The sequence below is a fragment of the Macaca fascicularis genome, chromosome 20, assembly GCF_037993035.2.
Source record: "Macaca fascicularis isolate 582-1 chromosome 20, T2T-MFA8v1.1".
Taxonomy (NCBI): Eukaryota; Metazoa; Chordata; class Mammalia; order Primates; family Cercopithecidae; genus Macaca; species Macaca fascicularis.
The window spans coordinates 79608146-79624825 of record NC_088394.1 but is presented as its reverse complement, the minus strand read 5'-3'; the positions used below and the strand labels follow the sequence as shown (position 1 = coordinate 79624825).

The window sequence follows — 16680 nt, the reverse complement described above, 5'->3', positions numbered from 1 at the left end:
TTGAACTTTGCCTTCTTTCTGCACGTCAGCTCCATGAGGACAGCTATTGTTTTGTTTACTGCTGTGCCCCCAGCACCTAATCAGGGACTGGCATACGGATAGTGCATTATCATCTTTTGAACGAACAGCAATTGCTTTGTGGTTGTGCAGCCACTAACTAATTGTACCTGCTGCCTTTCCTTGGCAGTGCATCATAATAGGATAAAAGCCACGGGAACAATTCAATTGCCAGGGTCAGTGATATCCTCTGGGACTTTCTTTCAACTTGCATTAAGTCCAAGAGCCTCTTTGCAAATGAGAGCATGACACCAAGACAAAGCACATCAGCGTGGCTTTCTAACCTCCATGCTTGCCCAAGATGGGACAGGGTGAGTTCACTGCTCTGACCTCTCACCAGACATTACTTGCTTTCCAAAAAGATCCGAGGATTCTGGGACGTGGAGATATTACTGAACTCAATATGTGTATATTTAAACATTTACTTCGCTGTTCCCACACACTTGTATTCTTCCCAAGAACACCCCTGGGTATATCAGAAGATATTTAAAAACGTAAAAGTATATTTGTAGTAGAAAAGTATACTCTTGATGGTCTTTGTCAAGTACTCACCACTGTCAATTGCCAGGAAGAGAGCAGTGTACACGCTGTTGTCGACAAATGGGGACTCACGGTCCAGCACAGCTGTGGTGTCAACAGTCCCATTGATGGGGTTAATATTCAGCCAACCTGCTGGGTCCTTGTAAACAGAATACCTGAAAACAAATCCCAACAATGTCACACTCTGCATTCAAAGTAGATTCAAGAAACATTTACAGAGTGCAGGGCATGAGCTCCTATGAACCCAAAACCATCATTTCTGTTACAGTTGCTCACTCACAAAGTCATGAGGCCACTGACTCTGGGTTTGCTTTGTGTTAAGCACTTTGTGTGTGTGCCTCCTTTATTCCTCTTGACACTCCTAGGAGGAAGATGCTGTTGCCATCTGCCCAGCTCTCACAGAGGCAAAGCAGAGTTCACAGTCCAAATCCTGAGTCCATGTCCAGTCTTGTATCTTTCACTCCTGGGATACATCTTGTCTGTGGACTAGTGGGAGAATTGCTGTTGTGAAGGTACAAGCAAGGCACATCAATGCTTGGAGGAAGAACTCACTACCTCTGATCCAGGGCAATATTGGGTACCTCACAGGGAATGCTGCATCCGAACCAAGACAGGAGGAATAGATAGTATGTCATCAGAGATGGAGAGGACAGAAAAACCAGGAAAAGAGAATATGAGTTAACAAATTGTATCAGTCCATCTTCACACTGCGATAAAGACATACTAAAGACTGGGTGATTTACAAGAGAAAGAGTTTTAATAGACTCACAGTTCCATGTGGCTGAGGAGGCCTTACAATCATAGTGGAAGGTGAAAGGCACGTCTTACATGGTGGCAGACGAGAGAGAATGAAACCAAGCAAAATGCGTTTCCCCTTATAAAACCATCACATCTCCTGGGACTTATTCACTATCATGAGAACAGCATGGGAAAGACCTGCCCCTACCATTCGATTACCTCCCACAGGGTCCCTCTCATAATACGTGGGAATGCAAGATGAGATTTGGGTGGGGACACAGCCAAACTATATTCAGATAGAACAGACACATTCATTACGATGTAGGTTACATGAGGGCAAGAAATTTGTTCACTGCTGTGACACCAGCTGCTTGAACACTGCTTAGCACATACGCGACACTCAATAAATATTTGCTGGGTAAATGAATATTTAGGGACTAGAAAGTAGAGGGTTGTGTTTGAAACAGCTTCTTTAAGGGAACTAAAAGTTAATGAGTTTTGAGAAACAGATTAGACAAGATTGTAGAGAGCGTGAACTACTGTTTTAAGGGGTTTGGACTTTGGATAATGGGAAACCATCCAAGATTTAAAAATGTTACTTGTTTTGAGGTTGCTCTTTTGAAGTTTAAACAATACAGAGATGCACAGAGTAAGAAATAATAGTCTTATCTATCAGGGAGACTCAAATTGGGCATGATTCAGCTTTCTTTGAATTGGGTGGCTTGCATAACGTGCCGCTTGCAGACCTAAGCCAGAAAGATGCTGTTGGTGCTTTTCTGCCATTTCCTACTGATCTTTGAAGTATATTCCCATGAAGAGACATGGGAACTGATAGCTCCTTGGTTTGGTAAAGATGCATGAGGTTTATTTTCTCTGCCTTTTATGGCCAGGTTTGGGTCTAAGGATGTTTAAAACCTGATTTAACCAACAGGATTGAAAATCTCCAACTGAAGGGCTTGGAGCAAATGACTCTCAACTCTTCACAGGGAAAAAGATATCTACCTCCTAATCCTGGAACTTGGGAATGTTACCTTACAGAGCAAAGACTTTGCAGAGCTAAGGATTTTGAGATGAGATTGTTTTGGGTTCTCTGGGGGTGTTTGGGGGGTGCTAAGTGCAATCACAAGTGTCCTCAGGGGGAGGCAGAGGGAGATGTGAGACACAGAAAAGGAGAAGACTGCGGAGGCAGAGATTGGAGTGATGCGGCCACAAACCAAGGAATGCTGCAGCCACCAGAAGTGGGGAGTGGCAGGAAGGATCCTCCCCTAGACCTCCAGATGGAGCATGGCCCTACCAACACCTTGGTTTTGACTCAGTGAGACTGATTTTGGACTTCTGGCCTCCAGAACTGTGGGAGAATAAATTTCTAGCCTCCACGTCTGCAATAATTTGTTACCATGGCATTACTGATTTATTATAGTAGGTATAATATCCCCACTTACAGATGAGGACTCTGAGACACAAACCAACAGCTACTCAAGTAATAGAGTCAGGATGTGGGCCCAGGTGGTCTGACCTCGGAGCTGCGATCCTGAACCCACACTCAAAACTGCTTCCCAGCTAACTTAGTGACTCAGGGTGGGTGGTCAGCAGGTACGTTTCATCTGAAGGATCTTACTTTGAAAAAGATACTGAATTCTGAGAAAAGGTGGCCTCTGAGGATACATTTAGGTTGAATTGAAGTGTGGTAGGTGGGATTATTCAGATGTAGGTGGAAGCAAGGGGGCTGCCTCCTGTGTGGCCAAGGAGAAGAAGAACTGCCCTTGTCCATGACTTAAAGGTCATCATGGGGGCAGCAATGGGATTGCTACCTGGGAGAGGCTGTGGTCACTGAAGAAGGGATGGTCAACTGGGGTTGTTGAGAAGGGGAGCCAGGGAATCAGAAATTGCTGGCTGACAAAGGGAATGGGCATCTGTGCAGTCACCACAAGCCTCACGGCGCCCCAGGACAGACAGCAGTTCACCTACCACCCTCGCCTGGCCACCATCCAGAGCACCTCTGAGTGCTCCTAGTGTCTCCTGGAGTCTCAGCACCAACCACCTGGAGGTCTTTGGGCTTCCAGTCAGCATTGCCAGATGCTCCGATGCAGAGCTGTTGTAAATTTAATTCACACGGAGGCACTCTGGTTTGGTATCAGTCCTTTTTGTGTTGGGGTCATGCGAACTGACCCAAGAATCAAATCAAGTTTTTGTCCTGCAAAGTGGATGTACCAGATCCCCCAACTGCAGAAGGACGCCAGGAGAGGCTCCTGCTGATGCTTCCTGGAAGACGTCTGGTCTGGTCTTTCCTAAAACAGCCTCGGGGTGCAGCCTCCATTTCATATTAGTAGTGACACAGCTGCAGCAGCATGGAGCCTTACATTGCACCGGCTGGGCACCGCTCCAGGAGCTTCCAGCATCTATGCTTTTAGCCCTCACACCAGCACTGGGAGGTTGATAATATTATTCCTCCCCTTTTACAGATGAGGAACTGAGAGGCCTAGAGATATGTGAACTTTGCCAAGGTCATTGGTTAGTATGGGGCATGCTTGGGATTTGGAGGCTGGCTCTCTGGTGCCAAGGCCTGCTGTCACCCTCTGTGCTGCCTCTGCCCAGCTGTTCACATCGCCATCATCACATGGCCGTTACAGTCATGGACTTTGGAGAGGAAAGGACCTGGGTTCTAACTTTGAGCTTAGCAAGCTACTTCTCTGTGTTTCCGCTTCCTCCTCTGTGACTTGGGGACAGTCCCAGTGGTATTGTGGGGTAGCTGTGAGGGCAAACTGAGGCTGACACAAAGGGCTTGGTCTCGTTCAGGGCACTTGCGGGGGAGCTGTTGCAGAGTCAGACTGTGGGTATGTTAGCGGCTTGCTGGGGTCATGGCCTCGTGTGTCCTCCCTGGTGTGACTCACACTGTCCCCCGGAATGTTTCAGAAACGTCCGACTCAGCAGAGCCTCGGGGAACAATGCTTTGAAGCTGCAACTGTGACAGGGGACAGATGGGGAGAACGGATGAGGCGAACGCGGGCTTCCACACGCCCTTGCTGCTGCAATGATCCTTTCACTATTTTGTGAAAACAGAAGCAATGAATTACTCACGAGAATGAACTGCTTTGAAAACACCAGCCTTTCGTTTAAAGAGTCATTTATGCTTCCACCTGGCAAACTTCTACTGTGTTTCAAGACCCCACGCATACGTCTCTTCTCGTTCACCCGGTGTGACTTTCCCAGTAGAATTAATCACCCTCAGTAGGTCTGTGCGAGGCACATGCACTGGTAAAAATGCTTTTGGGAGCCTACCACGGGCCCTGATGGCTCTGCCATCTCCACCAAACTCTAAGCTCCTTGGTGTCAGGACAGGTAAAAGTTGGTCATTAGACACACAGAATGCTTCCTTGGGCCCAGCTTGGTGCTAAACCCCTTAGGAGCATCATTACATTTATTTCTGTGATTCACGACCATCTGATGAAGTGGGTATTGTCCTTGTTTTAAAGTTGAGGTAACCAAGAATCAGAGAGGCTTAGCAACTTGTCAAAAGCGGCCCAGTTAAGAAGAGGCAGAGCTGGAATGTAGCACAGCACGCTGGATTCCAGGGGCTGGGCTTCTCGGTGCACAGTGTTTTTCATGCCCAACGCCAGGGTTGTCTGCTCTGCACCCCCAGGGCCGAGTAGAGTGCCTGGACGCAGAGGGTGCCTGGTAAAGTTTCATTACATCTTTTCTCCTTCAGTTGGAACGATCATGGGGATGGAAAAAGCAAAACAAAACAAAACAAAAAAAACCAGGCAACTCATCAGGTAACAAGTTTCCTGTTGATCTAGGAGTGATTGGCAGTGGTTCAACATATTTGAAATAATGAAAGTTTTAAATGAACCGCATTCTATTCCCTGATTACTCAGCTCAGTTTAGAAAATAAATAAAAACTGAATTAAATAAATTTGGCTTTCATGTTTGGTGTACAAGCAATGCTCTTTGATGCTCCTTCTGTCATTCCTTTTTTGTCGCACGATGCCATGATTTTGCTGTACGATTAACATGTTTGCTTGTTGCTTTTCAAAGAAATAGTTGTATTCAATGAAATGCTTAGAGACATGAACTCGGAGGCAGTCCTCAGAAACAATACTCAGCACGGTTAGGCCTGCTTGTGCCGTATTTCCAGGGAAAGCCAGGGCTTTGATGATTTTACAGGACAGTGTCTCATTCTTTTTCTTCCTTAAAAAAATAATCAAGTATCTAGAGCTGTGCTATTTAACTGAGTTTTCACAGGACCCTTTCTGCTCCCCTCTGTTTGCTTATTTTATTCTATTTTTTGAGATGGAGTCTTGCTCTGTCGCCCAGGCTGGAGTGCAGTGACAGTGATCTCGACCCACTGCAACCTCTGCCTCCCGGGTTCAAGCAATTTTCCTGCCTCAGCCTCCCAAATATCTGGGATTACAGGCACCTGCCGCCATGCCCGGCTAAATTTTGTATTTTTAGTAGAGCAGAGTTTCACCATGTTGGCCAGGCTGGTCTCGAACTCCTGACCTCAAGCGATCCACCTACTTTGGCCTCCCAAAGTGCTGGGGTTGCAGGCATGAGCAACCGCACCCGGGCAGTTTGCTCATTTTATTTGGCGCCTCCTCCCACGGGAGACCTCAAGGAGGTATGCCCGCCCCACAGATGCCCTGGAAGTCCAGTTTGCTGCTTCTACTCAGAACCACACCTGCAGACAGAGGAGGACAGAGGGACACTCATTTGCTGAGCACCCACGTGATGCAAACTAAGAGCTGGGTGGAGACACTGAACGGTGGAGCCATCGTCCCCGATGTGGAGGGAGAACAGCTCAAGACCACGGAGCAGCCTGCTCTCCCGCTTCCTGGCTTCTGTGCACTTCTGTCCAATCAGCCTTTTTGACCAATTGGCCAGGCACGCTATGTAAATTTCTGACATTTTCAAAACTGTCTTTTTAATAAACCTTTCAGTATAAAAATACCAGTGTGCAAGATGTTTTCAATGCTTCTAGGCCTAAAAAATGCATATGCCTTATTAAATTGGAATTTCCGGGCAATTTATCTGTAATGTGAATTTTGCTTGTTACAGGAAAAAAAATCAAATTAAAAACTGAGCTCATTTCAGCCTGTAATGTAGCTTCACAGAAGCTGCCCTGAGCGCTTGCCAAGCCTCAGCCTCTTCTGGGTGTCAGTGTTGGGAGATGCAGGGCAAACTGATGAACAGAATCCGAGTTGCAGGCAGTACAGTGGGGGTGACTGGGGCCTGCGCCACCCTGGGAGGCGGGCTCACTCTCAGCAGGGCCCCCTCGGAGCAGGGAAGAAAGCTTCCAGGCAAGTGGCCAGGGTCAGCTGTTGACCTGGAAGGACTTCCAGAGCTGAGGGCTGCCAGCCTCTGCCCTCAGGGGGCTCAAGTATTGGTGGGAAGGAGAAAGAGATCGAAGGTTTGACAAGTCCCTTCTGCAGGCTTCTTGGGGTCACTCGCTTTCTGTGAGGTAGGGCAGCAGTCCCCAACCTCTTTGGCATGACGCACTGGTTTTGTGGAAGACAATTTTTCCACGAACAGTTCGGGGATGGCTTGGAGATGAAACTATTCCCCTCAGTTCAGGCATTAGATTCTCGTAAGGAGTGCGGAGCCTAGATCCCTTGCGTGTGCAGTTCACAATAGGGTTTGTGCTCCCAGGAGAATCTAATGTTGTGACCCAGGGGTTGGAGAACGTCCGTGGCCCAGGGGTTGGGGACCCCTGATGTAGGGGACCCACGTTTGCACAGCATAGGTGCCAATATTACATGACTTAGCATAGCTTTCCTTTCAATTTACACTTAAAAATGTCACAAAGTAATATTGGGCAATTAGTGCACAATGGTCAAATGGATCGATGCAATATAACAGAGCACTAGACATGGCACAGATTATATACACATAAAATTTATATATAGAGAGATTATAGATATAGTAATAGATGGAACTATCTCTATATATGATATATATATGTCATGCCATATATGTAGTTCTATCTATTATATATATATTATATACTTTATATAATATACTTTATTATACTTTATATAATATACTTTATATTATATATAAAGTATATATATAAGTATATTATATAGTAGATATAAAGTATATCTACTTTATATATAAAGTATATAATAAAGTATATTATATAAAGTATATATAATAAAGTATAAAGTATATAAAAGTATATATAAAAGTTTATATAATATACTATATATAAAGTATACTTTATATACTTTATATGTATAATACATATGTAACTATATATATGTTATATATATATATAAAGTAGGATGGGAAAGACTACGAGAAACCTAGAAAATAAAAACTACAAAAGGAGAGGAAATACAGAGTATTTTTACATTCCTACTGAAGGCTACAAACAACCCTGTAAAACTGTAGGAAAGAAGGGAAGCAGTAGGGGAATACTTCACACCCTACTGAATTCCAGTCCACTGGACCCTGTATTTATTATTAAAAGCAGAACCAGAAAGACACAGAACTCCGTACCGAAGGAAACACACTATCTTAAAATAGCTCATGCAGCTCTGGCTCTGAGTATAAAGTAAAGGACATGTTTCAAATCTTCTGACACAATGTACAGATAAAATTGAAGGGCCAGTGAATTCCAGAATCCTAGATTAGTTAGACAGCCACAGCCCATCACAGTCTAGGGTACCGTTCTCTTCCTCTCCCAGGAAACCAGAGCCAAAGAAAGCAGTCTCAGTAAACAGAAAGGGCTGCCATGGACTCTAAGGCCCTAGAGGATCCATCTGGACCTGCCTGACTTTCTACCCACATTTTCTATCTCTTTGCTCAGCATCCCTGAGTTACAGACTCACTGGCCTTTCTTTTACTCCTTGAAATTAGCAAATTTCCCAGGGATGGGGATGCCACAACCAGCAGATGTGGACAAGAAGAGCTGCCCAGTGAGTGGTCTGGGCAGGGCCTCTTGGGGTTGGGAGGATGGGATGCTTCCTGCCTTGCCTATCCTGGAGCTATGACCTTCTGTGACTCTGTAACAGCTGAGAACTGGGCAGGAGCTCTTGACACCTCTGGCCCCTTCCCTGGATCCCCTTCCCAGGCATCCCAGAGGCCCTGGTGAAATCCTGTGGACGTCTGCTTGAGGCTGTAGCACATGACAGTTCTGACCGGCACATGGCAGCTGGTATTTTCTGATGGCACATGGACCAAAACTTTGCTTTTTACAGACATTCTGACCCCTACCATGACGACAAGTGATATATATATCATACCCAAGAGAATGATCACCCTCCACACATGCAGTGGACCAAGGTAGCTGTGGTGTGGGTCCACTTTCTTTGGATCATTGTAGGAGGTAGGTAGTAAGACCACTAGGGATCATCTTTTGTGTAGACCACTGCAATGCACCTGTTTCTTTGCTTGCCTTCTGCTTGCTACAATCTATTCTCCAAAGAGCAGCCAGGGTTATATCACAGTGTGTGAATCCCTGGCTTGAGACCCTCCAGTGACTTCCCATGGGGTATAGAATAAGATCCAAACTCTTACCTATGGTCTCTAAGGTCCTAGAGGATCCATCTGGACCTGCCTGACTTTCTACCTGCATTTTCTACCTCTTTCCTCAGCCTCCCTAAGTTACAGACTCACTGGCCTTCCTTTCATTCCTTGAAATTAGCAAATTATTTCTGGTCTCAACACCTTTCTACTTGCCTCATGGGATAAGTCGTAGATTTTTCTCATGTGTGTCTTATGCTTTGTAGGATCTCACTTCTGACACTGAGGCCTCTGAGTTCCCTAGAGAAGCCACTCTGGATGGTCTGTCTAAAGTCTGCCTCCTTCGCTGGCCAACTCTACAACTTAGAATGTGAGCTCCTAGGGGCAGTGACCTCATCTATCCTACTCAACCCTTCACACATAGAATCTGGAAGAGTGGCCAGCACACACTGAATAGGTAGGCACTCAGTTGCTGAATGCATACATGAGGGAACGAATGAGAGTACAAACCTTCTTTACATGCATTGGTTGACCCATGTGCTAGGTGACCCAGAATTCTAAAGGGACTTCATCCTAAAGTGCTCATTCATCTGTCCCCCACAGGCAGATCTCTCAAAAGAGCCACTGGACCATCTGTCTCTCTTGCCCCAGCCAAACTCCCATTTCTTTGCTGCTCCAGACATTCCCATCCCTTTAGTTGCCTTGGATCTGATACATGCTGTCAACAGGGGTTAGTTAGCTGGGTTTGTGTGTTGGGGCTTCCGAAGACCACTCCCAGGTTCAGTGATTTGCCAGGAAGGCCCACAGAACACAGCATATTGTCATATTCAATGGCTAAAACTTATCACAGTGAAAATATGCAGGGAAAACAGCTCAGAAAAAAGGTACATGGGGTAACATCCCAGGGAAACCAGGTACCAGCTTGCAGGGGTCCGCTCCCAATGGGGTCACACAGGATGTGCTTAATTTCAGCAGCAAGTTGTGACAACATACATGAAATGTTCTCCATCAGGGAAGCTCACCAAAGATTCAATGCCCAGGGTTTTTTATCGGGGGCTGGTCACATAGGCACCCTCCACCTGGCATTAGCAAAATTCTTGACTCCCAGAGGGAAAGCAGAATTCAGCATAAACCACATTTGTTTGCACAAGCAGTTTAGGTGCAGTGAGCCACTCTTCTCAGTTAAGAGAGTGGGAACCTTCCTCACATCCATAATTCTGCACACCAGCTGAGGCCAACCTTGCAGGCAGGCCTTTCTAGGGACAGCGGTCTCAGGCCTGCTGTGTGAGCTCTTTTTTGCATAGTCCATGATCAGGACAAGGAAATGGTGAATAAGAACAAATTCTACTTATCTTTAGAAATCACTAAATTCCTGTTTCTCCTAAACTATGCCCCGCTTTTTTTTTGAGACTGAGTCTCACTTTGTTGCCCAGGCTGGAGTGCACTGGCGCAATCTCCGCTCACCGCAACCTCCGCCTCCTGGGTTCAAGCGATTCTCCTGCCTCAGCCTCCCAAGTAGCTGGGACTACAGGCACATGCCACCATGCCTGGCTAATTTTTGTACGTTTAGTAGAGATGGGGTTTCACTATGTTGGCCAGGCTGGTCTCAAACTCCTGACCTTGTGGTCCACCTGCCTTGGCCTCCCAAAGTGCTGGGATTACAGGCCTGAGCCACCACGCCTGGCCCTAAACCCTTTTAATTCTAGAGACTACATATTGAAACCCCCAAAGAAGCCAGAATCACAAGAAAATATGTTCTTGTAGGCACAGTGGTAGCTGGTGGCTTCAACTCCACTTGCATTTGCCCAAGGAAACACTGATTTGGTCCTCTGTGTTAATTGCAGAAAATTCAGACAATATAGAGGAGAAAAAAAGGAAAAAATTAAAATCACCCTAATCCACCTCCAGAGATAAGCACTATTAACATTTTTGTCTAGAGGCTTCCAGCCTAGGTGTCGATGTATACATACACACACACACACATTTTTAATGTGACGTACTATTCACTTGCTCATTTGGAATCAATATTTGCTGGGTTTCTGTTACCCGCCAGACCCCGAACTTGGTGTTGGGAAGACAGCAGTGTATTCCCCCCAGTTTTTGGAACTTACACTCCAGCAGGGAGACAGGATATAAATTAGTAATTACACAAATGGTTATTTAATTACCCTCGTGACAAGGGCCATGCCAGCAGGCTCCCTCACATCGTAAATCATGCGTTGTGAGTGTTTTCCTATTTTTCAGCATTTACTTTCTGCTGTTGTATCTACAACTGGAAGCACACACTCATGGATCACTGAGGAGGTGGTGTACGATGTATGTATTCATATACATTACTGTCTGCCATTGCCTCATCAACTTGGGAGGTAGATATTACCACCCTCATTTTACAGATGAGAAAACAAAGGCTCAGAGTGGTCTAGGAGCTTGCCCGAGTCATGCAGCTTTCAAGCAGCAGAAGTGTCGTTCCAACGTGGATCTCTGCCTCCCAAGCATGGCTTGATTTTTGTTTGCCTTGTGAATAGCCCACGAGGGTTGGGCATTTATCTGTGCCACTGGTTCTCCAATTTGGGCGTGTATCAGAACGATCAGGGCTGTTGATGATATGAGGGGACCTTTCCATTTTTAATATGTTTTCCAGGTGGCTCTGATTCCCTGAAGTTTGAGAACCACCATTCTGAGAAGAATGATTTAAACTCTCAGCTGGAACCCAGGTCTATGTCCCACAGCTGGGCTTTCCTTAGTGGGGAATAACTTGGGAACACAGGACTGGAATTCACAAGATGGCAATATTTCCTAAAAAAAAAAAACCCTATTCAATTGATATAAACCTTTCTTAAAACTATATTTCTGTTTATAAAAATCATACACATTTGAGAAAGGTTTAAAATTATACAGCCCATGTGTGTGAATTTAATATCTTCATCACTATCAATGGTGAAACAACATTGGCTTAAATTGTTCTTTTATTGGAAGGCTCTTAGTAACTTCGAAGTCAAACTTCGAGACTTACCACTGAGATAAACTACTCAGTTGTGATGTAGATAGATATCAAGGAACTCGTGTCTAACAGTGCCTAGTAATAACTGAAGTCTGAGAATGATTTAGTCTAGGAAATAGGCGCTCTTTGCCATGTAGTTACTTTCAAAAGTGGGCAGGAAAGGGGTGGGGCCACAGCTAGGTGCCACTGATGGTGGGCGTGGTCAGCGTGAATTACAGGCGTGCCTGCAGACAAGTGCCTGAGAACCACCATTCTGAGCTGCCACCCTTTCCTGTGGACTCTCTGACCTCTTCCTCTGTGTGTGAGCCCCACGTGCACCGAGCCTTCCCTGGTAAACAATGGAACTGACATTTCCTGGGCACCGGCTACTTGCCAGGGACTGCACACATCTTCTCTAAAAACCTTCTCACCACCTGTTCCAGGCAGGCAAGTCTGCTCCTAGTTTCTCCTGGCAAAGGTCATACCTGGTATCTTGTTCAAGGCCATTAATTCTTTGTTAGAATTTACCAAAGATCTCCCAACTGCTGCAATAGGACCTTTTTGTACCTGCAATAGGATTTTGCTGTGGCCAGACTCTTCCTAGTCAGGGCTTGTTAGTCCATTTTGCAGATTTATTTCTAGGGGTGATTGACATAGTTTCACCTATGCCCTCACTGCCACTGCTCCCCATCCCATTTTTGAAACCTAAGTGAATGCAGCAGTTGTTAGAGCAAGGAAACAACGTCTTCACAGCTTTATAAGTGTCTTTGCAAAGACATTTAGATCCCATATAAAGGGACATTTGACACTTCGTAAGGATCATTTCATTGTTGCTTTTGACCAAATTGATTGCAAAGCAGTACACAGAAATACAAAGAGATTCAGGGTATAAAGCCACACACTTAACAATGTCATACACATTAAGTAAATTAGGAAATAAAAAATTAAATAGTAATTAAACATTGAGAGACTAGGACCTTAACATATTTAGTTACCATATTAACAGGCTGTGACTTCAGAAGCTATCTGATTTCTGAAATCCAGAAACACACTTATCAATCCTAGATGAAAACAGGGATTGAACACTCTTAGTATGGGTGAAAGTGTTATACAGTTGCTTAAAGTGCAACCACAACAGGAATAGAACATTCTTGTTGCTTTTGACCAAATTGATTGCAAAGCAGTACACAGAAATACAAAGAGATTCAGGGTATAAAGCCACACACTTAACAATGTCATACACATTAAGTAAATTAGGAAATAAAAAATTAAATAGTAATTAAACATTGAGAGACTAGGACCTTAACATATTTAGTTACCATATTAACAGGCTGTGACTTCAGAAGCTATCTGATTTCTGAAATCCAGAAACACACTTATCAATCCTAGATGAAAACAGGGATTGAACACTCTTAGTATGGGTGAAAGTGTTATACAGTTGCTTAAAGTGCAACCACAACAGGAATAGAACATTCTTAGTGTGGGTGAAAGCATTACACAGACGCTTTAAGGTGCAACCACAAGATAGCTTTCATGATTAATGATCATTATCATTGTTAACGACTGATCAAGCCTGATCCTATATGTAGTCTAGGTCTAGGGTTAAATTTGCTACATCCACGTGTCCAGATTGGGTGACTTTTTCTAAGCAGTAGAAACTGTGCTTGGAAAAGAACAGGATGACTTGGAGTTTGGTACCAGTTGGTAGCAATGTAAGCTTTCCTTGGTGTGAGGCTTTTCATCCATTCGTTCACACTCTTTTTGTTCAGTGTGTTTTATCTCTTTTTCCCCTCATTCCTAGGCCTGAGAATACCAATATGAACAAGACCCACAAGTACTGCTCATCACCCCAGTATTCCATTTACAACGTCAGGAATGAACTCCCGACCAGGCCTCTAATTCTCTCTTGCAGCCAAATATCCCTGCTTACTCCTGGTATTTACCTGGTCAGCAGACCTCGTGAGTCATCTCCCATTGACAAAACCACCCCAAAGATGCACCAGTCCAGCACAAAGTATCACTGTCAATCTCACAAAAGTTGCAGGGTTCCAGGAGGATGCTCAGAGTATAAGAATTATGCTAAGTGAAATAAGTCAAGCCCAGAAGGACACATACTTTATTATTTCATGTATCTGTGGAATCTAAAAGAGTCAAATTCATGGCAGCAGGGAGAGGGCTGAGGAAAGGGGAGATGTTGATCAAAGTTTCTATGTATACAAAGACCAAACCATCACATTACACCTCATAAATATATACAATTATTATGTGCCAATTACAAGTAAAGCAATAAAAGAAGAAAAAAAGGAATCATAAGTAAATCCGTGGCAAGTAAAAATGCAATGGAGAGAAGGGAATCAATGATTGAAGGAGAGAAAGGAGAGTGGATTTATAGCTGCTTCAAAAAAGTGATTTGACTGGCAAAGGACCGGGGAGAGGTCCTTTGGGAAATGGACAAAGCCCTTGAGTGGTTAGGAAAGACAACCTCTTTACAAATGCATGTCATAAGCCGAGCACAAGGTGAAGTATGGCATGGACTGTCATGGGATGCTGTAAAAATTGTGTCACAAGCAAAGCAATTCTTGGTTCATCTGTGTTCACTCTGAGACTAGCCTATTATTGGGGTTGAACTTATAAAAAAACTTCTGTTCATCATTTTTTTCTCCAAAATAAAGTGATCAAATTGTCCCATAGAACTGATGCTTATTATTATTATTATTATTATTTTTTTTTTTTGAATAACCACAGAAATTTACCCTTCCAGTCTTAAAACTTGAGAAAGTTACAACAGTCTTATCTGAGTTCCTTTCTCAAGAAGCCAACCATCAGGTCTCCCAGATAAAATCAAGGAGCTGAAACTCACCAGACCACTGCCTCTGGACAATGAGGAGCCAGACCCCTCATCCATCAGGATTGCCTAAGGACCATCTGCTTCCTACTGACCAACTTCTCTTCCTTGCCTCTCTTTAATCCCTGTTTTCCCATGCATGGTTACGTTTCCTCTCTGGTGCATTAACCCCTCATTTCAGAGATGGATTTGAGACTGACCTCCCATTTCCTTGGCTGCAGCAGCACCCGATTAAAGACTTCTTCCCTGGCTTTTGTCTTGTTGTCTCAGTGATTGACTTTCTGTGTGGTGAACAGCAGGACTCAGACCAAACCCCTGGTGCTTCGGTAACAATTATATCTTAACCAAACATACCTATTTTTTTTCAGTTTTGAGTCACACTTTGGTCCTCAGTTTAAACTGATTCATGGTAAGCTGCATTTTTGTGCTTCCAGTCTTCTTTTGGTAAGGGCTGTTGGTGGTCCCTGTTCTTCAGTTCATGATTTGGAGTACATGGATGGTCACAGGAGGGGAGGCAGGGCTTCGGGGTTTATCTGGTGACTAAACACTAATAACACTTTATTACAAGAGTAAAAAGCAGAATGACATATTCTGATGCTCTGCTTCAGAGTTTCTGATAAGGCCCTCCACAGTGCACAACCTGGGACAGGGGGCTCTCTGCCTAGGTCTCGGGCTGCACTGCTTGCAGGTCACGTTCCACTTTTGCTCACTTATGCCAAGGCATAGTGGTGTCTGGACAGGTGCTCCATTTCCCAGGGTGGTTTATCTCAAAGAAACACGCTCACTGGGAGAGCAAATCGGGATGTCAGAAGACTAGAATGAGAAAGTTAATCACCCCTCTGCGTTTGCTCTCAGAGTTTATTTTTATTGGGTGATTAATCGACACATCTTGGCCTTTGCTCTGGCACCTGGGTCTCTGAGTCCAGCTCAGACCAAGCTGAGCAGGGATATTGGCGCTTTCAAGAAGTCAATAAATGAAGCCAGCTGCCGCCGGGACCACAGTGAGATAGATGGCTGAGCCTCGCATTATGCCTTGAAGGTCAGTGAATGTGGTCTGGCCGGCTGCCAAGCAAGGAGATTCTTAGAGGCAGCTGTGCTTAGCTTAGGTGATGACTGGACCTCCCTCTCCAGTGGCATCCTAGTAGAGAGCCATCTACAGAGACTGCATTCCTGATGGAGGCCAGGCTACCGGGAGAGCTGCAGGGTCCCTGGGAGACAGAAGCATCTGGGTTTCACATGGAGAGAGCTCACCCAGGAGCACAAGTCCAGTGTGCTCTCACGGATCATCATCTGGAGGCACCATCGCCAAAACACGTGACGCTGCTGGCTGTTCTGTGAAGGAGCTGGAGGGTTATTTCCACCACTGAGTGCTTAGAACTGCACATTCTCAGCCCTGTTTACTGATTTCCAGTGTTCATTCAATACACATGTTTGACCATCTTCTATCTTCCCAGTACTCTGTTAGGGACTGGGGAGTTTGCAGTGATCAAGGTGGGGAGCCTCCTGCCCTTGGGATGTGTATCTTCACCAAGGCCATTTACTATCTGATGTTGTAATTTTCACACAAGATGGTGAGCTCCCAGGGATGGACTCTGTCTTTCTCTCTTCATGTAGGCAGTGACTGGCCACATGTCTGGCCATACAGGTCTTGGTTAAAGATGGGTGAGTGAATGGGTAGAAAAGTCAACGTGTCAGAAGCAGGTGGAAGAGCAGCCTGGAATTCCAAGGAGTTGATATCCCCGGGGATTTCAAGGCTATGTGATGACAAGCATGGCTGAATCCCTGCAGGAAGCAGCTGGGTTTGGTGCCCCTGGTGTGGTCAGCGGTGTCAAGCCCCGAGATCAGCAAGGGGGATGAGATGCATCCTGGGCCTGCAAGCCTCCCTCTGTACAAGAATGCCAGCTGTCTCTACACACGGGAACGTCAGTTGCCAGGAGGAATGTGGCTCAGCTGCGCTATCATCTTTCTGGATGTAGGAGGTTCTACATTAGCACTAGTGTAGAAACAGAATCCTACTGCAGTTTCCGGGTCCTCTATTCTATTGCTCATAGAACAG

At 45.1% G+C, this 16680-nt stretch overlaps 1 protein-coding gene across 3 annotated transcripts in view; it reads right to left on the bottom strand.

Moving 5' to 3' along the window:
• Positions 1-16680, bottom strand: part of CDH13 (cadherin 13) — a 1164779-nt gene that overhangs the window by 49830 nt on the left and 1098269 nt on the right. For all 3 annotated transcript variants that reach the window (XM_005592649.4, XM_005592650.4, XM_045381798.2), the window contains one exon: positions 610-752. In XM_005592649.4, the coding sequence (XP_005592706.3) occupies positions 610-752 (143 nt within the window). The remainder of the gene's footprint in view (positions 1-609; positions 753-16680) is intronic.